The 24,396-nt window shown below is 38.6% G+C and overlaps 2 protein-coding genes and 2 non-coding genes across 5 annotated transcripts; all 4 read right to left on the reverse strand.

Moving 5' to 3' along the window:
* Positions 1–785: 785 nt before the first annotated feature.
* trnav-aac (transfer RNA valine (anticodon AAC)) lies at positions 786–858 on the reverse strand. The gene has a single exon. It is a non-coding gene; the product is annotated as a tRNA-Val (tRNA).
* Positions 859–2,115: 1,257 nt separating this feature from the next.
* Positions 2,116–16,499, reverse strand: btbd9 (BTB (POZ) domain containing 9). 2 transcript variants are annotated; one of them, XM_053620433.1, is made up of 11 exons: positions 16,256–16,499; positions 13,814–14,014; positions 13,326–13,563; positions 11,637–11,904; positions 9,222–9,444; positions 7,502–7,621; positions 7,145–7,254; positions 6,806–6,995; positions 6,266–6,373; positions 5,696–5,774; positions 2,116–4,453 (listed from the first exon to the last, which is right to left on the reverse strand). In XM_053620433.1, exons 2-11 carry the CDS (start codon positions 13,996–13,998, stop codon positions 4,283–4,285), a joined length of 1,692 nt encoding a protein of 563 aa, XP_053476408.1. In that variant the 5' UTR covers positions 13,999–14,014; positions 16,256–16,499; the 3' UTR covers positions 2,116–4,282. The 2 variants fall into 2 exon arrangements, with proteins under 2 accessions (XP_053476408.1, XP_053476407.1); XM_053620432.1 differs by having other exon boundaries at positions 13,200–13,563.
* On the reverse strand, positions 4,630–4,702 carry trnav-cac (transfer RNA valine (anticodon CAC)). The gene has a single exon. It is a non-coding gene; the product is annotated as a tRNA-Val (tRNA).
* Positions 16,500–16,633: 134 nt separating the features above from the next.
* LOC128605216 (rap guanine nucleotide exchange factor 2-like) lies at positions 16,634–24,396 on the reverse strand. Its single transcript, XM_053620430.1, has 10 exons — positions 24,066–24,396; positions 22,935–23,042; positions 21,062–21,226; positions 20,350–20,457; positions 20,019–20,222; positions 19,328–19,436; positions 18,295–18,937; positions 17,865–18,076; positions 17,513–17,636; positions 16,634–17,183 (listed from the first exon to the last, which is right to left on the reverse strand). Exons 1-10 carry the CDS (start codon positions 24,147–24,149, stop codon positions 16,976–16,978), a joined length of 1,965 nt encoding a protein of 654 aa, XP_053476405.1. The 5' UTR covers positions 24,150–24,396; the 3' UTR covers positions 16,634–16,975.

Consider the following 24,396-nt stretch of genomic DNA (forward strand, 5'->3'; position numbering starts at 1 on the left):
TCCTGAAGACTTTACCCTGGTGGAAAACTTACTGGCACTGGAGACTCCTTCCATAAATGTTAAATAAACATCTCGCGCAGAAAAACATCACACGCTTTTCTTTGTTAAATAACAACACATTTTATTGTTAGCCTTAGAGTATGTCCACAATACATGTATGTATCTGTAAATTAGCAGTTGCTATAGAAACGATTAGAACAAGCAGATTGATAGATTTGAATTACAGCCGGCACTACCATCGGAGCTGCTGGTATAGAAAATTAAGGCTGAGAATTCAACAGTGCTGTGGTATAAAAACAAATAAAAGCTCCAGGGTAGTTTGATCAAAGTTATGAAACTCTGAAATCTGACATTGTGAGACACTCGTGGATTTGGGATTGAATTGGAAAGCGTGGAGAAAATCCTAGCTGCAGTTTTGTGCGCCATCTAGTGGATTTTTAATGAGAAAAAAGAAAACAGGTTTTGCTAGAACCGGGTACTGCCTCATATTTTATGTTTATTCAGACTTTTTTCAGCAGAGACAGATAAAGTGTTCTCCCGGTATCTCTCCATATACTTTTTGTAATGTTTGGAAGCACTAATTGATGAACTCTGATGTGGTTTTGAACTGTTGTTTTGTACTAAACCTGCTTCTACAACCAAAAAAAATTATTCTAAACACAACATAACATTCAGCAGTCCAGAACGGTGATTACATGACGATATTTTTTTATCATCGGTATGAATATATAACATGTATATTTTATTAAAACTTAATAGTAAATTTAAAAAAGAAAAGAAAAACATGTTTCCGCCCGGTTTCGAACCGGGGACCTTTCGCGTGTTAGGCGAACGTGATAACCACTACACTACGGAAACCCGTTAGACACATTCATTCTCAATGGTAGTCCTTATCACTACGGATGCAATATATTTTTGGCCACATGTTGATTCCATGGCGCTGTTTCGATGTAAAAAGCGCTATTAGGCGGCAGGTCAAGTGAACCGTACACTTTACATTTATTCACTTAGCAGACGCTTTTATCCAAAGCGACTTACAAATAACAAAATTACTTATTTACTCAAAAAAACCATCGGTATATTATGAATATCATTTGAATGGTTTGTAACTATATATGTAGGGTCAATTCAGGACTATTATTATACGTTTGTATTTGAAATTTCTATCGTCTACTGTTCAGTGTCTGTTGTTTGTTCAGTAATCAAACACACAGTAAAATAAAGTCTTTTGGTAACAAGTGAGCAGATCACACAATTATATTAGATTAGCTTAGAATATATTAAAGTAGATGCGTGTCTTTTCAATTGTTGTATAATTAAATGTTGGGTTATTGATCTTTTACTCTAACATGAAACCTGTCAAGTCATTAAAAAAAAAAACAATTACCATATTTTTACTTTACAAAACATTATGCATAACTATGTAAATGCTTTATATATATTTATTTATGTCAATTGTTCATATCTATGGGTACTATCAGCAATTGTGGAATTGTGTATAGACATCTTTGTATTTAAAAAAATATATGTATTTGTCCTGTGTATTTGTAAACATGTTTTATCTAGCTTGTATTTGTAAAAGTTTTAAAACTCTTAGTCCGCATTTGCAATACATTTTCAATAACTTACTATAACACACTCTGCATATATTATTTAGATAGTTATTTTAATTTTGACAAACTGTGAATTTCACATTCTCCTTTAACAGTTAATTTTACACATTGAAAGTGTATCAAAATAGTAAATGTTGACAATGCCCCTTTTAAAAAAGTTACATAGTTACAATATGTAACAGATAATATACTAAAAATATACTAAAACACGATCAAAACATCAAAATGTTGTGTGGTGTTTTCATTTTAAATATAAATATCTAAATATTTGAAATAGTAACTACTAATGACAATGTCCCCAACAATAATGGTTTATTAATGATCATTTTTACATTTTGCTCACCTTACACAAAGAAAACTCTTAGGAAATTAAATATTATTTTTGTACATCATATTGTTTTAATATGTTTGCCATATTTTTATGGATTCGACATTAAAAACAAGTTGTTGTTTTTTTTTTAAAAAAAGGTCAATTTTAGCCAAGGTGGGATTCCAACCGAGGTTTTTAAGTTAGGATCGTCCGACCCGCCTCCCGGATTTTCCTCGCTTTCTATTGGCTAGTCAGGGCTCTACACCTACACGCGACTGGCCTATGGGGTGTTAGGCGAACGTGATAACCACAACACTACGGAAACCTGTACGCTGTAGGCTTCAGACACCGACACAATACGGAGATATATCAACACTACGCTAACTTTTTCCACCACAAAAATAAATTAATTATAATTTTTTTGTTTGTTTGTTTCAATACATATGACTTAAAAGCCTAAAACACTCTCTCAGGAATAGCAGTAGCACCCTTTCCTTTCTTTTCAAAGATTCCAATCATTTGAATCAGTTCACGGGAATTGATTCACCTTATCTGAATCGTCAAACATGCTTTAAAAAGATACAAAATAAAAAAAAGACGTTCTACAGATTGTGACTGCATGACCATGGTAAAGTTTCAAAATCCTAAAATCGAGCATTCGAGCGCTTTAGAATTCTACGTACCCGTTACAACATGCTTCATTCGACAAAAGATTCTGTTCGTATGAAGTGAATCGATTCGTAAAGCTACGCTACGCATGTGCTTCCTTCATGTGCTGATCAGAATTGTCGTAAATGACTAATTTACGACATAGGTGTAGGACATGAACGTCTTTTCAAGTCGTTCGAGTATTTATAAACGGGGTGGTGAGGGGGGTGTTTAATACGGAAGGAATAAAACAGCATGGGGAATTACCACCCCAAAGTTGATTATTTTCCATATAACAGCACACCCCCCAAATTGGGCAGTTTCACTAACTATATAAGTTGCAAGATAGCTGCAATGATCACATATGTTAGAGCAGCTATAAACATTTCTTTATGTTCATCATGTCACCACATTCTTATCATGAAACTGCAAAGCCATCCACCCTGAAGACTTTCCCGTGTCTGGAAAATTAAAAAGGTACAACTTGTTAACCTCAGACTGTTACAAAGACACTGTAGAGTCCCTTTGAAAACGCTAAATAACCATCCTAGACTAGACGACAGCTGCTATAACACAACTGATAACAGGAACTAGCTGTTTCACAATTCCATGACGTTGAACGTACCGACAATTCAAAACCTCAAACGCTTATTACTAGGTCTGTGAATCTCCCTCTTCCAGGCTATACGATACACATCTCGATTCCCAGTATACAATACAGTATAGAAAGCAATACAGTTCAACACATAACGTCTGCACACACTTCAACTCACTACGCATCTGATATCCGGTCAGGTATGGACCTATACAGTTCAGTTCACTTACATTTAAGTTTTTAGACACGAGGAGTCGTCTTGCGGAGGAAATTGTGCTTCGAGGTTTCTTGGTAATATGACAACCTACGTTTGGGGGTTTTTTGTTGCATAAAGTTAAGAAGAGCTTTAAAATAAAGACAGGGAGGTAAGGGAATAACTAGTTTTAGCTGCTGTAACGTAAGTGATAACAGGAACTGTTTCAAAGTTCAACAACATCAAATGAAACTACAAACTGATAAAAAAGTATGTCATTTTTTCCATCCCATCACACTGCCTATAGGCAATAGGAAGACCGTGAAACACTTCTGGGCGTTGTCTATTGCCTTCAAGTGCCGAATGAAATCCGAGCTCTCTTTAATACACACACACGCACACACGTGCACACACCCAAACTGGGGCATATGCATAGAATTTCGACGCCAGTATTGGTGTTTAACCATTTCCCTTTTTAACTCAGTCCATATCTTGGAACCCTCGTGGCTTTCTGATTGATGTGTCTCATTGTCTACCATTCATAGGAGAAAAAAAAAAAAAAAGACAGAAATACTAATTTTTTTATATATATATTTTCACTTCTAATATCATGCATCCATCCAGGAAAAAAAAAAGAATTACACCGTTAAAAGCGATGAAAACATTCTAGGAAGTTATCCACAGTAAAAAGACTCCAAAGATTGTGTAGTAGTTGGAACAGAATAAACTAAGTGCCCATATACAGCAATGTCTTCATAAATATCATCAACCCCATAACGATAACTAAGGAATTTTATTATAAATATATTTTTGTTTATATACTATTAGCAGCACGTAATGCTGGGACACAAACCTATGACAGAAGCGCCTGATGTGTTTTGTCATATGCATACGTTTGAGCAAACACTGCAAGATTCACATTCCTATGTGTGCAAGGAGGAAGTGGTGGATCTCTCAGCGGTGAGGCCCTGGAGCTGGGAGTGCTGAGCATGCTGGGTACTGTGGTCTTTGTTTGGGGGCTCCAAGCCTGGAGTGCCCTCTTTGACCTCGGTGTCAAGCTGAGCCGGGCATTCAAAGTGCACACAGTGAAACACCTGGAGAGAGGGAGAAACAGGAAGAGAGCAGAAATTAATAATAAATATATCATTAAACAGGAAGTGCATCCATGATTATATTTTTCTTAACGTCGACATATGATATGTATTTTAAATATTTTATATATTTATAATATTTATTATTATAATAAAAAAAAAAAAAAAAAAAAAAAACATGTTTCCGCCCGGTTTCGAACCGGGGACCTTTCGCGTGTGAGGCGAACGTGATAACCACTACACTACGGAAACCTGTAAATGAATACATAAAATATGGACTACATTCTTTTCATATATTTGAATTACTTGAATCGGCTCATGAAAATGATTCACAGTTTTTGTCTTAAAGTCACCATGGACTCAAAATTTAAGTTTCGTGCCTCTTAATATCTTAGCCTATGCAAAAGTTATAAGCTAGTGTGCTCCAAAACAATGACAAAATTCGCATTTAAAAGATACATGCGTTTAAAATGTACAGTCCCTATCTAGGACCAATACGCATCAACAACTTTGATGACATCATTCCTCACTTGAGCGTCTCAACACATTTTCTGTCCAATCAAATGCTCTAGAATCTGAAGTCCCCCGCCCGCAACATTATAAATATCAGCATGCCAAAGTTGCCGTTGTTGAGCGAGAGAGCTCGTATCAGAAGGCGTGGGTCGTAAATGTGTCATTGGCCGTTCGAACGCGTGCGGTTTATTCCGTTTTCCAGCTCGAAGTCAGAAAAGGAAATGGCTTGAATTAATTCGCTTTGAAGAAGGAGGCATTTGTGGCAGCTCGTGTCTTTGTGACTAGCTGTCAAGTACGGCTGTGACTTAAGCTAAACACTATCGGCTATTTAAAAAGAGGGAGGAGCCACTCGATGTGTCCCACCCTGACTTCCTGTTTCCTTTTTCACTTTAATAACTTAAAAAATGAGAGAGCCTGCTGACGTACTACAACATGAAATGTAAATATAAATGGAGAAAAAAGTATTGACACTCTTTAATAAAAAAAGAATAAATTACCACCCACAAGGTAATTATTTTCCAATAACAGCATGTCCCCAAGTGTTTTATTCCTATTAAACCTCAACAGTTTCCCAATGCTACCAATTTTGATTAATTAAATAACGACAAATACTTTGTTTTATCTGTTTATAGTCGTTCCTTCACTAACCCCCACTAACTTGCTCTCTTTTTTTTATTATTTGCTCCTGAGAAACTGACAAGACACAAAAAGAAGGCGTGACCTCATTCTCACCTCATTAGCTGTGTTGTGCGTCCCCACAATGCGAATGAAGGAAGCTGGCTGTCTCTCAAACAGCAGCGTCTGCCATGACCTACATAGATAAGAGAGACAGAGCCTGGGAGAGTCACTTAAAGAGAAAGAAAATAATAAAAATGTCCCCCTGAACTGCTTGCATATTAATCGTTATAATTAACATGCGATCTTTGGTGGTGTCCAAGATTTATTCTGCGATTAAATTCTTCATTAGCTGACGTCTTGTACACGCGAATTATGTTTTTATTTGTGTTTGGTCCGACGTCTAATCAGGTGTCTCCTGTATCGCAAAACTGTAAATGTTGCCACCTAGGGTTGCCAAACAGATCTATAAAACACTTTTATAGGGGAGTAGATACTGTACGTGAGTCTAATGAAAGCCATTGTGTGTGCAAAACTACAAAAGCACGCATATAAAGTCACACATTTCGATGTGACTGATAGCTAAGATAAGACTAGTCTACTACAGTGAGACTTGATGACAACAGTTAAAAAAAAAAAAAAAAAAAAAAAAAAGGGAGGAGATGAACGGTAAAGTGAAAAACCCACCTGCACGCCACTCGAGTGCGATCCACCACTCGGACCCAGTGCTGCTGATTAGTGGAGACCTCCACATAATAACTGTAACTTCGCTCATCACAGTCCCACAACAACAACCTACACACACACAATTAGTATTTCATAGTGAGAAACAGACAGTAAACTATTCTCTACCATGGAACTCATGTACGCTGGTAGTCAAAGCTTAAATGCTAGAAAGCCAGAGTGGCTTATTTCAATCATGTGACCCTACTTTTTAAACAGAAATCCACCTTTCCGTATTTTCTATCCCTTCCCTGTGTTTAAAGGCGGTGGTTAAAAAAAATTCTTCATCTCAGACGCTTCTTCTCAAGCAAAACCTACCAACCGTGTAGACGTAAACTACAAGCAAATGATTTTCATGAGACGTGTAAGGCTACTCTGAATACCAGGAACATTCCCTGCTTCTTAACTCGAGTCTCTGACTCCGAATGGAACTGCCTTTTTGCAGAAAGACGAGAGACAGTGGCTGCGGACGGAGGGCGCAAGACACGCTGAGCGCGATCGTACCTCAAGGAGCCAAGCAGGTAAGGCTGGGCGAGCTGGATGACGATGGCTCCGGAGCCCAGCTGGTGGCAGGTGTATCCCGAGTCCCAGTCGTAGTGGTTTGTGTCTCCGTTTAACAGGGCATTTCGACAGCGGCTCACGCCTTCCACCACGCTCGCACACGCCTGCACTGTCGCTACATTCTCACTGGGGACTAGAAAGATGTCCAAGTCATAAACCACAGGGGTATAGTATTATTATTATTAATAATAATATATATATACACACACACACACACACACACACACACACACACTGCACATGTAGTATAGTAGTGTATATGAATATAATCAACCATGTTACCCAGAAGGCCATTCTCCAGGATGAAAGGATGCTGTGTGTACATACATTCCAGAGCCACCAAATGGAAGACCTTGTTGACGGTGTTGTGTGTCCCCACAACACGGATAAACCTGCACGAACCACAAAGTCTCTTGATATGGCATGGGACAAAGCGTTACTAACGGCACTGACGATAAGAAGTGTGGAATCCCAAATCGCATTATTTCATTATTATAAAGTAATAAACATATGGAGTGGATTCCGTGGCTTCGCACTTTCTAATCTTCTATTTGTTATTTTTAACGTCGGCTGGACTACGAGCCACACTACTAGTGCACAAGGTGGCAAGGTTTTTCCTTAGTGTGAAATAACATTAACCTGCAGACACGGGCTTGGAAATAGAGGTTCTGCCAGGAGCGACACAGGAACTTGGAGTGATCCACCACTCGCACCCAGTCCAGCTCGTCCATAGACACCTCAATGTAGTAAGAGTAGGATCTGAGGAGAACAGAACTTAGTTAGATTTAATTTCTTAAACGTGTTTAAATCAATATTAATTTAATAAAAGAAGTAACTACAATAATGGACAAATACAGTGATTCAATATGAAATGTTAGAAGCACCAATGCCATTCAGAATAAAAATAAAAATAAAAAAATGCATAGACAAAGTATATAGAAACTCTTATGGTTTCTTCATGTTCTTTCTCCAATGATCTAGTTTGTGAGTTTTGCGTCCCTTGTACACTTAGTTTTGATTCTGTTCCAAGTTTATAATGTTCAAGACATTAAGTGTTTTTCTTTTAGGCAGAAAGTAAAGGAGCTCATACTGGATGCTGCTCTTTGAAATACTCTTTATTAGGAGGTTGACCGATGGTGGATTTTACAGACACTGATAACTAAGCAGGGCGATTCGTACCTGCCGATAACGGATTAATCAACCGATAGTTTTTAAAATCGATACCGAATGAAAACACAAAAATAAACAGTACTGACCCTACCATGAAAATATAATTCAAATAAATATAGAAATATTAATATACATTACCTTTTAATAAATATTAAAGTAAAGAAAAGATATACATCCAAACCGAGCCACAAAGTAACACGCCAAATGACAAATGAAAACAGAGACGTCCAAAAGGAATAAAAATGTAAAAAAAAAAAAAACTTCAAATAACACAACAAAATTTCAAATTGTCAGGGATAAAATTGATTTCGCCTCTAGAGGCCGCTTTTGTACTTTTTAACGACAGCGGACACTTCTCAGCGGCTCCCGCAACCGGGGAAAACTACCAGATTAATCGGTCAACCTCTACTCTACACCACAGCATTCTTAATACATGTATGTATACGTATATGTATATTAATGCCCTTATTCTAATACGTGACCGTTTCTATAATAAAAGTTAATTCACAGGGACTTGCATACATAATTTAAGCCCAAAAATAAGCAGACTGAAAAAAAAAAAAAACACGGAATGTGTAATGAAACAAAGATGCATAAATGTTGCTATAGTAAATATATCTATAAGAAGACATTTATTTAACATTTATGAAAAGGAGTGCGGTCAGCAAGTTTTCCATGACGAGGAAGTCTTCAGGACAGAAGATTCTCTGCACTTTTTGTGAAGAATTGTAAACGTTTCAAAGAAATTAGTCGTTTATTAATAAACTGAAACATGTAGTTGCTGTGGTATGAAAGGAATAAACACAGAGCTGTTATAGGAAAATGATCGACTTGATGGTAGCAGTAAGTCTGCTTCACATCGTGCTGAATCACATCACATGACCTTTGGTGTTATATTCCTTACGTGCATGAGGTCAGTGTTTTCCCAAAATTGTCATCAAAACACTGAATACTGAACACTGAAGATGTTTGGTGCTGAGAATTTTATTTATTTATTTTTTAAACTGTGAAATAATGGATGCAAAGCCTACGCACACACTCACATACACATTCAGCTTAGCTAATATATATAGGAATGTTTTTAAGAGGTCGGAGAAAACCGGAGAACAGAGGCAGAACTATCGAACCGGCGACCCTGAAGCACTGCGGCGCCTTTCATCTGTTGTAAGGATTTTCAGATTTATTTTACCTGCTGTCTTTATCCCAGAGCAACAGGCGCATGTGGTTGATGATGGATGGCTGGCCCAAGCGGATCTGGATCCCTGCGCTGCGTCCGTCGTCCTCTATCGGGTGTCTGGTGAAGCCGTGGTCCAGGTCGTAGTTCTGAGTGTCTCCGTCCAGCAGAGCCGACTTCAGCTCGCCTTTCACTACCACGGCTCCATGCTTCATAGTGGCTATGTTCTCTTCTGGGACTACATGCACACACGCAACAATCAACTTACAAACACCACCATTAAGGCATCCAAATTTTATAACATATGATCATTGACAGAGGTCGATTGATAACCGATTACTGGAGCTATCATTTATCAGCAAAGCTCCACCACCGGTAGTTTTTCCGGGGTGTGGGCGCGGCTGAGAAGGGTTCGCTGTCGTTATGCAGTACGAGAGCGGCCTCTAGAGGCGAAATAAAAACTATCACTGACCAATTTTGTTGTGTTATTTTCTTTATTCATTTTGGATGTCTCTGCTTTTATTTGTTATTTGAAATGTTACGTTTTGGTTCAGTTTGGATCTTTTATTTACTTTCATATTTATTAATAGTTAATAATATTAATATTACATATTTATTTCACTTTAAAAAGTACAGTATATTTTCATGGTACGGTCAGTATTTCTTATTTTTGTAATCAAGTTCTGCAATATTTTACTCTGAGTGTTATGTTTTCATTCAGTATCAATTTGAATCATTTTCCGTTGACGAATCGGTTATCGGCAGGTACAGTCGGTCGACCTCTAATCATCAATACCACAAGAGTTTAAACATACAGTATACCTTCCCATGTTCAAATGTTCAAACATCCACGACCTCAAAAGTGCCTGGACAGATCTCGCTTGTTATCTGATTTTAACAGCGTCTAAGATAACAACTGTTTGCCTTGAAACAATACACCGGTACCACAGTTTATTGCATTAAACAACCGTATAAAAAATAATTAACAAAATGTCTATAAGCATAGAGATGAACCATTCATTCATAATCCTCAACAGAGTCCAAAAACGTCTTACAACTTAGAAGCAGGCTCTTGAAAGACAAGACGTGTAAGATTAAAGAAGTGTGTAGATTTATAAATAGGCACGATCTTGAGCCTGAGGGTAAAGAAAGTCAAGAACAAAGATGAAGGCAGAGAGCAGTGTATGTTTTGGTAATTGAGCTCTATTTGTTTTTTTATGAGTACACTCTGAGATGAATTGTTACAGTCATGTTTTTTCTCTATCCTTCAGCCCTCCTAAAGGGCATATAACAAACTTCCCTGACAAGTCAACAAGAGTTTAAATAACAGTCTGGCTAAAAACATAATAATCACAAACACCTCAAACGCGAAGCATAAACATCACGAGTTCGAAACTTGACCATGCTGAAGCCTTCTGTAACCGGGACCCAATGCAATATATACATATATATACACACACACACACACACACACACTTGACACAAAACTATAATTGTGCCAACATATTCATTTCTTTCATTAGAAAACTAACATTTTATTTACAAAAAAACGGAGGACAAGGAGTGAAATATTCGGAAAAGCAGCCAGTGTGTATCTAGCGTAGGTGGGAACTGTTATCAATAATAATACTATTTAAAAAGCATCTCAGGGAGATTCCTCAAGAAATCGGGTGAGAAAATGCCAAGAATACATTTCTGGAAATTCTAGGCAAAAAGGGCGTCTACTTTGAAGATGCTAAAATACTAAAAAATTTTTTTTTTTTTTTTTTTTTTTTTTTTTTTTTAAGTACAACATAATTCCCATAGTTCCATTCCAGTTTTGATGACTTTATTATTATTATAAAATGTGGAAAAATAAAAATAAAGAATGAGTGTGTCTAAACTTTTGACCAGTAGTGTGTGTGTAAAATATATATTATATATATATATATATATATATATATATATAAACGTTTGAAATTGATTCTGCAAGTGATTCTAGCTTCAGGAGGGTGTTGCAAACTGTTGTTTCTGAGGCATTTTCCCCTCACTTTCTAGACGTATATAGCACTCATACTTTTCAGAAAGTGTATTAGAGAGACTGAAGAAGAAAAAATATATATATTACAGCAAGCGTGTGATGATTTCGATGCTAATCGGGCTGATCCATTACAAAACAAATCAAAAGCAAGCTTCAGGAACTAAACAAGCCTTATGGCTGATTGACTACGTCGGTACCCATATAATCTTGTCTGAACTACTGCTTTAAGAACCGACGGATATTCCCTCAAAAACTCGTTCTGGATGGTGCACCAGGAAGTCAATACACTGCGAAATTGTGTGTATTCCATCAAACTGACAACAAAAAGGTTACAAACAATAAACACGGCAGTTCATACGAGTACAAGTGAAGTGAAACCGAGCGTTGTGTTCGAGTAAATAAACACTAACTGAGCATGCCACGGTAGTTGAGCTCCATGTCCCTCCTCTCCGAGCGGGTCTGGATGGCGTCGAGCAGCTCATCGGCACTCAGGAGGCCAGAGGGTCGGACCACGTTGAGCATTTCGGACAGGCTCATCAGGGGCAGCCGCACGGCTGACATCACCTCGCGTGCACCGGGGTCCTCGCTGTTCTGTTTGCACCAGCGACACAGGGCCTGGAAGATCTCTCTCTCACTCGCTGCGAACGAGTCTCTCTGCACTACGGTCAGCAGGGCCGACTGAAAGAGAGCAAAGATAACGGACACGCAAAGTCAGAGTGTCAAAAGTAGCGTGTGTACATTCATATGCTACAACTTCTACCTATTAATCCCCGGAGTTCTGCCTAGCTTAGCACCAGTTATCATAAAGAGTCTATTGCATGGACTGCATTTGCATATTTGAAACTGATTGGGTCTTATACTGTATATGACGCAATAACACTTGCAGGTCACATGATCAATACCAACAAATTACCCGCTTCTGAGATAAAAATGCGCCAAAAAAAATCTGATTTTCAGCATCAGTGTTTCATTTTGACAAAATGATTTAATCAGCAAACATGCTTTTATAAAAATTTCAGGTGCAGTTAATAAATATGAAAACATACCATATAACCAAGTAAAACAGTGCTGAGTTGGAAAAAACGGAAATGAGCGAGCGAAATGAAAAGAGAGACAAACGACACAAAGAGAAAAACAAAAACAAACAGGAGGAAAACATAAACCCCAAAAAAAGTTAAACCAATTTTTAAAACAAACTGTAATCAAACCGTTTGATTTAAATAACAGTTCTGTTCTTTTATTATATTGTATTTAAGTTTTTTCCCTACATTTGTACGATATATTAAATGTTTTCATATTTTTATTCATGATTTTTTTTTTTCAGTTGTCATTTACTTCTTTTACATATGGTAAAAGAGTTTCAGCCTCATATTTTATCCTTCATTTTTGTTTATACCACAGAATGTAATATTTTAAAATACTACTGCTAATAATAATAATTATTATTTTACATCGCTTTTACATATTTTAATACTGGGCTAAAATAAATGTATAAAAGGTGCCACAATAATGTTGTATTATCATAGATTTGTAATTCAAATCTTATTTGTTATGCCTAATAGTAATAATAATAATAATAAAAATAATAATAATAATAGTAACAATCATAACAAATCTAATAACAATGGTAACAATAAGTATAACAATCATAATAAATATAATAATCTTAAATCAAATAATCATTATCATCATAAATCTAATAATAATAATAATAATAGTAGTAGTAATAAACCTAATAATAAATATACTAAGAAGAAAAAGGAGAAATATAATAAATCTAATAATAATACATTTAATAATCATCATAATAAAGTTTATAATAATAACAACAACATGAATGCAGTGAAAGAAATTTAGATAATTAATCCAATTTTATTATTATTATTACTACTACTATTATTATTATTATTACTAGAAGTAGTTGTAGTAGTAAAATCTGCATGCAATGTACAGCGTGTCTCCTCTTCGCTCACCTTGGAGAGTGCGAGAAAGCCGTCGGACTTGAGCACCTCCACAGCGTGCCGGTCCATGTAGGAACAGCATGCCTCGGCCAGGCTGCTCAGGTGGTACAGACTGGCCACGTCGAAGATCAAACTTACGTTCTGTGCGTTGAGCAGCGTGCGCAGGTAGTCACAGGTGGAGGCCTCTAGTGGCTGGAGACCATAGCGGTGCGCCAAGCCCAGGAAGTCCAGCAGTGTTTCCTCTTTGGCTTCGCTCAGGTTGGCTCTGCCTGTGTACAGATAGCGCAGGAGCATGGAGAACGCTTCCGCTCGAGTGTCCTGCAAACGGACCTCGGCTTGCGGCTGAGACTCCCGCATCCCACCGTACAGCAGAGCTCTGACGAAGGAGTAACAGAGGAAGAAAATGAGGGTATGATATGAAGCTTGAGTTGCAAGCTGACCAGGTGGTGTTTACAACATAAACGATCCTCAAACATGTTACAATAATACATATATAGTAATACATGTTGTGTAGGTTTCAATTCATAAGGTGTAGGGCACGGCATCGTTCATTACATTTGCCTTGGGACAAATTCTCACAGAAGAAACACTATAAAAAAAAAAGTGACTGGAGTGTGAAATATCACCTGAAGTACTGACAGCGAGCAGCCAGGATGACTCTGTGAGCAGGAAACCGCTTCTCCTCCACCAGAAACGTGACGTCGCTGTATTCCTCGGCGGGCACCAACGCTGCCAGCTGCTCGGAGAGAAGGTGCATGTGGTCAACCTCAGCTGCCGAGCCCAGCGGGCGCAGAGGGTGACTGTCGCTCATGGCTGCCACTTTACATCTGTGAAAATTTGACATTAAGCAGGCTGGTATGTAGAATAATCAAGCAGAGGAAATTATCCACACCTGGGCTATGTTATATAATCTTGAGCAGGAAGCAGACAAACGTGGTTTATAACATATGATCACTGATATATGGACATCACGTCATGAATTCATATACAAGTTTTGTTTATCGTTCTTCCTTTGGAATATCAGTATCATCATAAGGGTGGTTATACTGAGCTCGGGTTACTGTCTGTGCAGAGTTTCACATTTTCGTTCCCACGGGTTCCTCCGGGTTCTCCGGTCTGCCGGTAAGTTGACTGGCAATGCTAAACCGCCCATAAGTGTCAAAGCGTGTGTGATGGACTGCCATCCCATTCAGGGTGTACATTCCCGACCAGTGTTCTCCAGAACCACCGACCAGGATAAAGTCCTTACTGAAGATAAATAAATTAATGAATGAAGCTGTATCAAGTCTGCATGACGGTAATATCATGCAGAAACAAGCGAGTTTCGCTAGCTAACACAGAAGTGATCTATTCCCTGGATCCACTGACCACAACCAGCAAACAGGTGAGCAAACGCTGGTCAAACTGTCTTACGTTAACGATATTCTTTATTTGAAGGCATAACATTGGATTTCTTCAGTTCCTTATTAGCTACCATTCATTAAGTAAGGAATATAACTACAGACCGTGGTGTTATACAAAAAATAATGCATGCTGGGGGCGTGTGTGCGTATGTGTGTTTGAGATGAGGCACAACATGCAGAGGAGCGCTGCTAACGAGACCCCACCCAACCCCCACCGCCCTCAAAGTGAATTACTTTCGTATACCGGCAAGATCTGGAGTGTGTTTACACCACGGCAATTTGTCAACTACAGCGATGTTTAACGTATTAATGAACGACACGTCACGCGTTTTAACGATCTAAAGTGAGATTTAATGTTTTGGAACGTCCAAGGGACAAGTCAGTTCTTGGTTATCATCTACGTTACAGCTGCGACAAACAGTCGTTCTTCTCTCGGTCTCAAAAACACATTTTTCCTAAAACCAGAAGGCGTAAACTCATCTGTCCTGGAGACTTTCCCGTTAGGAAGTAGACAGTAATAAACAGTCCTGACTGTACCATGAAAATGTACTGTACTTTTTAAATGCAATAAAAATATAAATATTAATATATTAGCTATTAATAAATATTAAAATCAAATAAAAGATATAAATCCAAACTGAACCACAAAGTAACATTCCAAAATTACAAATAAAAATAAAGGCGTCCAAAATGAATAACAATAAATAAAAAATTTTTTAAAAAAAACAAAAAAAAACCACTTCAAGTAACAACAAAATTTGTCAGTGATAGTTTTTATTTCGCCTCTAGAGGCCGCTCTCGTACTGTATAAGCCGCTCCTGCAACCGACATAACCGGGAAAAACTATCGGTGTGGATTTTTTTTTTTTTTTTTTTTTCCACAGATAACCGGCAGTTTCAGTAATCGGCTATCAGTTCCGATTCACAGGCAAAACCGTTCAATCGGTCGACCTCTATTAACCTGGCCACCCCCACTGTAAAAGGCCTGCCCACATCCCTGTACAGAACGGTGGATCTAATTTCTTTCTAGCTCAGACCGCTCTGTACACAGTATGAGCAGATTCGGTGTTCAACTATAAAAAAAAGCGATTTTAAAGTGTGACCTGGCAACCTTTAAAACCGAAACAAGCGCAATCCTACGATCCCGAATTCCAACAGAATGGCCGACGATAATCATATCTTTAACAAATCCACCTCTAATTGGACAATTAAGCTTCAGAGAACAAAAATCCAAACGCATCTTATTGTAAAAAAAAAAATAAAAATAATAAAAATAAAAAAGCAGAGATACAACGATTTTTTTCCACACACCCGCATTTCGATTTCAGGCGACCGATAGTAGCCTATAGCATTCTTGCTTTTATTTGACAGCGAGCAGTGAGTACTAACACCAGCCAATCATTGTGCAGGAGGTGGGACTTGTCAGAATACAGGTAGGGAAAAATAACGCGATTCACCGCGTAGCTAGGAGCTAGGTTACGTTACGTGTTTCTTTCTGTATTAAAATAAAAAGATCCTCGCTGGCAAAAAAGAAAAGCCCAGATAAGATGTTTGAAATCAATTCAACCTGTTTACTGAAGTTTAGTTTAGCATTTATTTCAGCTCCTTTTAGCACAGCTATCTATATTATCCAGCGCTAAAGATGTAAATAAATCGCCGCACTTACCAAACAGGACACCAAACTCAGTGCTTTGTTTAACAACAGCTGTGTGAAAATCACAAATTTTCAATACAGATGATCAAATGCTAGCTCTCATGAAGAACAGGTTCATTATACAATATTTTGCTGCGCCGAACAGGATGTTTTCAGAGAAAGGTCGCTGCTGCTTCTGCTTCTTCTTCTTCTTCTTGTACTGTTTATTGGCGGTTGGCAGCTTTTGGTGCATTACCGCCACCTACTGAACTGAAGTGTTGTGCGTCAATGCTTAAGGGGGGGAAAAACAGAGAAAAACATATAATAATAATTATTATTATTATTATATAAATATAATAAGAGCTAATATTTGTTACACTTTAACAGCAAACCTAAATAAAAGAGTACACCTGCATGTGTATTTCTGTTTATTAATAATAAGAATGAATAATAACAACAACAACAATAAGAAGATGAAGAATTATATAAATATAATAAGAGTTCAAATTTGTTACACTCTAAGAGCAAACTCATCTACAATCACACAAAGAGAAATTTGTTTGTAACTTCACAAAAAAATTATAAATAGAAAGAAAAATAAATGAAAAAAAAAAACTAGCAGTGGTATAACTTTGCCATTCATAAATAAACATCATGAAGTTAGGTAAAGCGACCTAACAAGCTAATGCAGATGTACAGGTAACAGCTGTATAGTGCATTAACACACAGTGTAGTGGTCAAGTTGTCATGGTTTTAAATATATGTCATGGTTTTCCTAGTTATGGGTGGTTCACACTGTATAGACAGCGTCAGCAGACTCTTCTCGTTGGTCTCCACTGTGAGGTTAGACAGGTACTGCTTGACCTTGCGTGCCATTTGTGTGTCCTCGTACAGCTTCTTATGCCTACGCGTCTGAATCACGTCCAGGATATCTGCATTGGCACTGCCCTGGCTCAGACACCTACACACATACACACACACAGGAGTGAGTACGGCTGGGGGGTAGGGGGGATTTAGTCCACAGTGCTCTCAGACATGCAGGAAGTTACATTCTTTGCATCCGTAGAACATTCCATGCGTTCTATCTCATCTCAGCCAATCAGGCGAAAGGGAAGAGAAAAGCAAGGGTTTTTTTTAACTGTATACTGAGGTTTAACGAGTCAGTCCTTAGACGAAACATTATAAAGACCATTGTCTTTTTCAAGCTAATTTGTCCTTCGGTGAAGTGCAGCCTAAAGTGAGGACAGGACCGGACACATCTTCGTGACTCAGGTTTGAACAAACACTCACCTGGTGCGGAACGTCAGCTCCACGTCCACGTTGACGGCTGCCATCCGACCCACGTGTCTGATCTCTTTAGCGATCATACGTAGCTTCTCAAGGTTCACCAGGCCATCCACCATAGAATCGTTGCCTAAAGAGAGGTGAGAGGTTTTCAAGCTCAAGCCATACTGGTTCCATCAAGCAATGTGAAACAGGAAGTTGTATTATGAAAAAGCTTGCAGGTGCATTTTTACTTTAATATTGGGATTGATACTAGTTTACTTGGATGAAACTTAGAATTAGGTCTAAAACATTTATAATAAGAGTGTCCCTGAGTGAGAGAATTGCACATCTGCTAATAAAATCCCTCCTGTCGTACCGTCATGGAGGAAGGTGAGGTCTTTTATGAAAATTGGGAAAAGAGGGATGATTGGCAGCTGCATGTTCTGGCTGTTAAGAACGTTTCGGTACTTGGCCATGTTTCTGGACGGGTCAAACAGGTCCTGCAGGTCATTGAAGAGCTTCTCGTACTTGCTGGGAAGTTTCTTCCAAGTTCCTCGCATTCTGGACACGGGCGCCAGATTTAGACCACTGAAAAACATAAATGGTCGAATTACAGTGAAATCTGACGCTTTCATGGCAGAAGACTAGACAAAGCTGGTGTGTAAGAGTCTGTCATCTCAGCGCTCCAACCCACACCGACCTCTGTAAATGTAGCAATTTCACAACAACCGGTGATTTATGTAACTCTGAATTTTAAACGCTGAGGTATGTGGGAACTGAGCAAGCTTTCATCCTTCTTTACTCACCTGATGATAGCAAACATGGAGTTGAAGTTCTTGCACTCGTGGCAGTACAGGGCGATCTTGATGAAATGCTTGATGATCTTCATGCGTTTCAACTGGTTGGGTTCCCTCAGCACCTCAGTGGCCACCCAGAAGGTCTCTCGGTTTATGGACTCATAGAAGAGCTTGAGGCCAGAAGGTCGGGGCAAGCATGACCGCAACCTGAAGAGGTCATCGATGTACTCGGTGGGCTCGATGGCACGGAAGAGCTCGAAGGCACGCACGGAGAGCTGCGTGGCCACTTCCACCGCGCATAATTGCAGCAGGCTGATCTGACTCTCGCTCAAAAGCTCCCGAGCGTCATGTTTCGACTGCTTCACTCTGACAGTGCTGTCATCCTGGGACTGGACTACACCAGCAGGGGGAGTCTTGTCAAAGATCTTGGGCTTGTTCCTTCCGCCCACTGTGTTGGCCTTGGCTTTCTCGCTTGCTTTCTCGAGACCCATCACTTGCTCCACATCCACAGCCAGGTCTGGGATGGAGTAACGGCTCGCTTTCTTAATGTCCCCGATCTTGGGAATGTGGGGAGCCCCATTCTTCCTGTCCAGCTTTTCCTCGTGGTCAGGTTCTCGGTCGTGCTCAAGTCGAGCCAGAAGTTCCTTAAACACTGAGAGAAGATGGTGTCTTAATTATGTTTGCTCAGAGAATACATGTTCATTACACTTACTCAAAGTGCTGATCTTGGATCAGTTTTTATACCAATTACAACCTAATGAAACAAGGAAGTTAGCTGATTATGGATTATATATCAATCAATCTTGAATCTTGAGTTTGGCCACGTCACATCCCAGCAAAATATGAACTTTTACCACCAACACTATTGTGTGGCAATAACTGAATCTTGCATTAGAAGTAACGCATCTTAGATTAATCCTCAGTCGGACATCCATCAGCCATAAGTCTGACAGTGGTCTACGTCTTAACCTTTGGCTTTTTTTCCCCCCAATCTTCACATTTCTTTCTCAAAAGATTACTTTGTTCTTGGCGTGTAACTTACCGAAGAGACTTGTTTTCACAGTAATAGACAGATGTGTATTGCTGTGCAGGATCTCATTTGCTTTGGACAGTGGTACACTCTCAAAGTTCTGCCCATTTACCTCCAGGATCTAAGACACAACACAGAGAAAATTATTTATTTATGGATTGTCATGTTTTCCAAAAAAGTCAGCAGATTTTTAAAAATTAAATTAGACCTAGGACACTGAGGACTGACCAAGACAGTGTGAATGTGGACACAAGGTCTGCTAGGTCTCCTCAGGGGCAGAGAGGAATAGGAAGGCCAAAGTGTAATCGCTTGACATCCAAGTCACACTTTCAGCTTGGAAGGTTTTACAGTAACTACCATAGTAAGTTAATATCGAGAGTTCAAAACACCTGTGCAACTGTCAGTCATTCCAGATCAAGATAAGAAGAAGAAAGCCTTTATTTGTAACATATACATTACAGTACGGCGACAGACTGGGGTTTTGGGCTTGAACCTACACTAAGCCACCACTGCCGATTGGTTCATCTGTTGTTTTTATTGGGGGGAAAAGGGATTAATTCTGAGTGATACGTCATCACAGCACACTCCTATGCAAAATGTGTAAAGGTCAGCAGATCTGTAATTGTCTTGCATTGAACCGGCTTCAACTCAGTGCTCTATAGCTACACCCGACCATGCCGATACAAGATATTATGAGAAGTACCTGATCTCCACGTTTGAGGCCTGCTTCTGCAGCTTTGCTGCCCGGCTCCACATTCTCAATGAAGATGCGGAAGCCTTTCTCTGAGTCACCGAGCAGGCTGAAGGGCAGAGGAGCCTTGCGTGACGGCTTAGTCACATTCACCACCCGCAGCTTGGCTTTGGCAGCACAAGCTATGTTCAACAGCTTTAAGTGCCCAAACATTTTCTGTTTCATCACACAAGAGCAGAGATATCATAGTGGGTTAGGGCCAGTGTTGTTAAAAAAAAACCCAAAACATTTGTAGTGACAGAATAAAAAAAAAAAAAAATGATTAAAAAAAAAAGCCACTTACCTCCCTCTTCAGATTGTTCTCAAACTCTTCAAGAAAGTGCATCATCTCAGGGTCATCTTCAAAGTCATTAAAGTGATTGTTCACCCACAGCAAGAATATCAGTGCAACCTGGGAACACAAGCATTTATGCAAACGTTAGAATATAAAGTTTAATTAAAAAGTCCACTATTAGTATTATTATTATCTTCATTAAAAAATTATATTAATTCTGTCCAAAAAGCTTATAATTACAATTATAATTACTAATACAATTTTTTTCAATGTGCTCTTATTCTATTAAAGTAGTAAAGATGGTAGTGCATAACACAGAGTAATGTAGGTTTAAAAAAAATGACAGGATAAGATATATATATATATATATATATATATATACTGTATATATATATATATATATATATATATATATATATATATATATATATATATATATATGTTTTTCTGTCACTGTGTGTGTGTATATATATATACACACACACACAGTATGTATAAGGGTGCCAATAATTTTGTTGACAGTATATATGTGCAAAATTTCTTCTGTTGATTATAAAATGCATTTTATATATGATATATAATTAAGCAAGTACATTATAAAATAACTTGGTATACAGCCAATATCTCAGTAAACACACACTAGTATTTTGGAAAGTGTTTTTTTTTCTGTTTCATCACACAAGAGCACAAAGGTTCTGTGATGTGTTGATCTTTACAGTACCTTCTCCCTGAGGCTGGGGTCAGGGAACCACTCCAGCAGTTTCCTTCCCACCACCATGGGGCTGGACAGGAAGGTGCGATAGGTGAGCAGGAAGTCCTCAATATAGATGGGGTCCACCACTGAGTGCTCTTCCACCAGGTGCATGGTCAGACGCTCTGTCGTGCCCTGTGGTATGGAAGAACTATTAGATCTGCCATTTGTTAGTGAATACATGTTAAGAGGCTAGTTTCTGTGACCTTATCTTGTTCCTGCAATAAGCAAGGTATCTTCACGCAGGTGCTTTGCAGACATTTTGTGCTCTGTTCAGCAGATTTTTATGCTCTGGAATCGATTAGGGCATGTGCTCGATACACATCTATGTGATTCAGTCTAAACTCCGTCAATCGCCCGATTACACACCGAATCGCTCAGCTTAACAGAACAAATCCTCCTCATTAAGGCGAATAACACTCCCAATGTCATTTCAAGCAAAGTTTATTGTATGTCTAATTCTCTATTCAGACCAGGTTAAATTTACATGGGGTTCTGAGGTAATTCCATCATATTTTTTGCTTACTTTACTTCTCCTGAGGAAATTATAGACCAAATTACATATCGTATTGTTTACATTTATTTAACTCGGATCGTTTTAGTCCTATCTGAACAGACATTTGACATCTAAACATTACCAGTAGTTCATCGTCTATCCCACAAATCCATTTTAAACACTTCCCACATCGAGAAAGCAGAAAAGTGGGATGCTGCAAGACGATTAAAGGGGCTATTACCTCAGTTACAGGTGAATATAAAGGGTCATTTGTATTTGCTGTTAACTACACGTATGCAAGATGGCCACCATGCATATCCTGCTGTCATTTGGTGTGTCAATTTTGCACGTCCAAAATAGTGTAAATAGTGTAAGCAGTGACCCTGTGTCAACACAAACTAATGTGGTCACAAATCGCACACTTATCTATTATTCTAGATGGCGAGTATTAACGCTGATGGTTTTCGTATTACAGTTAGGGTTTGAATCTTAAAAATGCCTTTAAATATCGGGTCAGAGTTTTAGATTTGAGACGGCCCGATAATTAACAATCGCACCAACTGAAGAACGTTTTAAAGAGAAACCGAGCGCATTCGTGTGTTTAACGTCACTGTGTATGAAATAGCTAAGCATTATGGTTCGACTTGGAAACCGGGTGGACCGAGACGATCCGGCTCTGACACGCCGTCTAGTGAGCGTCGCATTTGATCCTCCAAAAGATACGCAAGCAAGTACGTGAACCATTCTGCTTGTGTAGCTGTCTGACTGTGGATTGGTGGAGTCCACACTGTTTAGCCTGATGAAGATCAACGAGACTTTCAGAAAGCCTCTGAAATCTCCTTTGTTTGTGCTATGATGCACTTCCACAAACACGTGTTGTGAAGATCAGACACCAATCGATCCCTTTATTCTTTAAATAAAACCATCCGCTCAGTCACACCTGATTGTCATCCCATTGATCGAAATCATCTGACTCCAATTTCACCTTCAAATTAAACTGCTAACCCTAGAAGTTCACACACTTTTGCCACTCAAAGATATGTAATATTTTTACTGTAATATTATTGATGATGTTTTAGGTCACATTTTAGGTCGCATTTATGCAGATAAATAGAACATCCTAATGGGTTCACAAACTTTCAAGCGGCACTGTACATGTGGTGAAAGTGAAGCATTGCCACTATATCATGTAACTTTTAGTCTTCAAGGAATGAACGAATAAATATAATAATATCATCATCTAAACAGTGAAAGTAATCTTGTCCGGACAGTTTTTACGAATAACTGACGTTGAATAAGGAACAGGGATTACATTAAAAAAAAAAAAAAAAAAAAAAAGACTCTCACCTTGACGACAACGTCTCCTTTTCTGGTGCCGGTCTGATCGAGCTCGCGATGTTCTTCGACCGTGCCGATTTCCCCCTCCTCCACCACCTTCTGTATGTTCTTCTCCACCTGATTCAGGATGCAGCAGAAGTGAGAGAAAAAAAGAGAGAATATGGCAGTCAATGAGAACATGTCTCTTAATTTTTAGAGGCTAAAAATTCCAATAACCGAAATATTGCCTGATGCAATTTTATGGACAAACATTACGCCTGTGAACTTAACTTTAAAACTAATGTTATCTATTATATAGAACCATAATTTCTTCACAACTAGCAGTAAAAGATCGCAACTTTCAATCTCCGTGATGCCACAGCCATCCAAGACAACATAACCAGGCTCATAAACCTTACAACTGAGCTGTGTTCAACCATAAAAATCACCTCCTGCAATTCTGTGGTTGCAAATAATAGCATCACATTTATGATTGTAATGTTTCTATAGCACAGTTAGAGAGACTTGGTATTGCCAGTTTATCACTGATTTGTTCTGATGCTAAAAAATGCTGTGGAACGATCGAGGACAAGTACATATCTTTCTGCATTAATGCTGCCCTCACAGATGTGCAAGTTACCCATTCCATGGGCACTGACACGCCCCCATACCATGACAAAAGGAGATAAATAAGATATCAGAGCACTCAGGGAGACTTTTACATACAAGTAATGATGGTTTCTTCGTTCAGAATGGGAAGGAATAGAGTGTGAGGGGGAAAAGTAGCTGGCAGAGAGATTACCAAACATCCTAAACTGAAATCTTAAGGAACATTAATGTGACATTAATATGATGAGTCTGGTGGATTGAAATACTGCCAAAGTTTTGCCATATTTTGTCAAATCCACTCCCATTATATACTCACTCATTACATTAAAGAACCATAAAAGAAGCGATTATAAGGACTACATGAAATTGGGGGGGGGAAGACTCTCTCAGGCTGCCTAGAAACCCTGAAACACATGGAAGCTGCTGTCTTCTGCAACACTGACCAACAAAATGTCCTATTTATATAGTGTCTTTTGTGAACTCGATGTGGCTTGATAGAGAGTCCAAGAAAAAGCAAGAAAAAGAGCCAAAAAGTCATTTCCATGGTCTCACCTGACAGTCGTCCACCTTGGACTTCTTCCTTCCTTTCATGAACTTTTTCTCCCTCTTGGGAGAGACGCTGAAGCTGTTGCCCATGCTGAAGATCTCGGTACGTCACCTCAACCGAACAGTTCAGAATCACACACTATGGAGCTCAAATTATTATATTAAACAGCCAAATAAACACCAACAACTTGTCGCTAGGATGAATCCAACAGAAATAAGATGGTCCACACAGACACACAGATGACACATAGAATTTAGAATTTTGAATTACGTGTTTACTTTCAAATTTCAAATACCATGGTTACACATAACCTGTCACAGTGTACTGGTGCTTAAG

This window comes from Ictalurus furcatus, chromosome 3, assembly GCF_023375685.1.
Source record: "Ictalurus furcatus strain D&B chromosome 3, Billie_1.0, whole genome shotgun sequence".
NCBI lineage: Eukaryota > Metazoa > Chordata > Actinopteri > Siluriformes > Ictaluridae > Ictalurus > Ictalurus furcatus.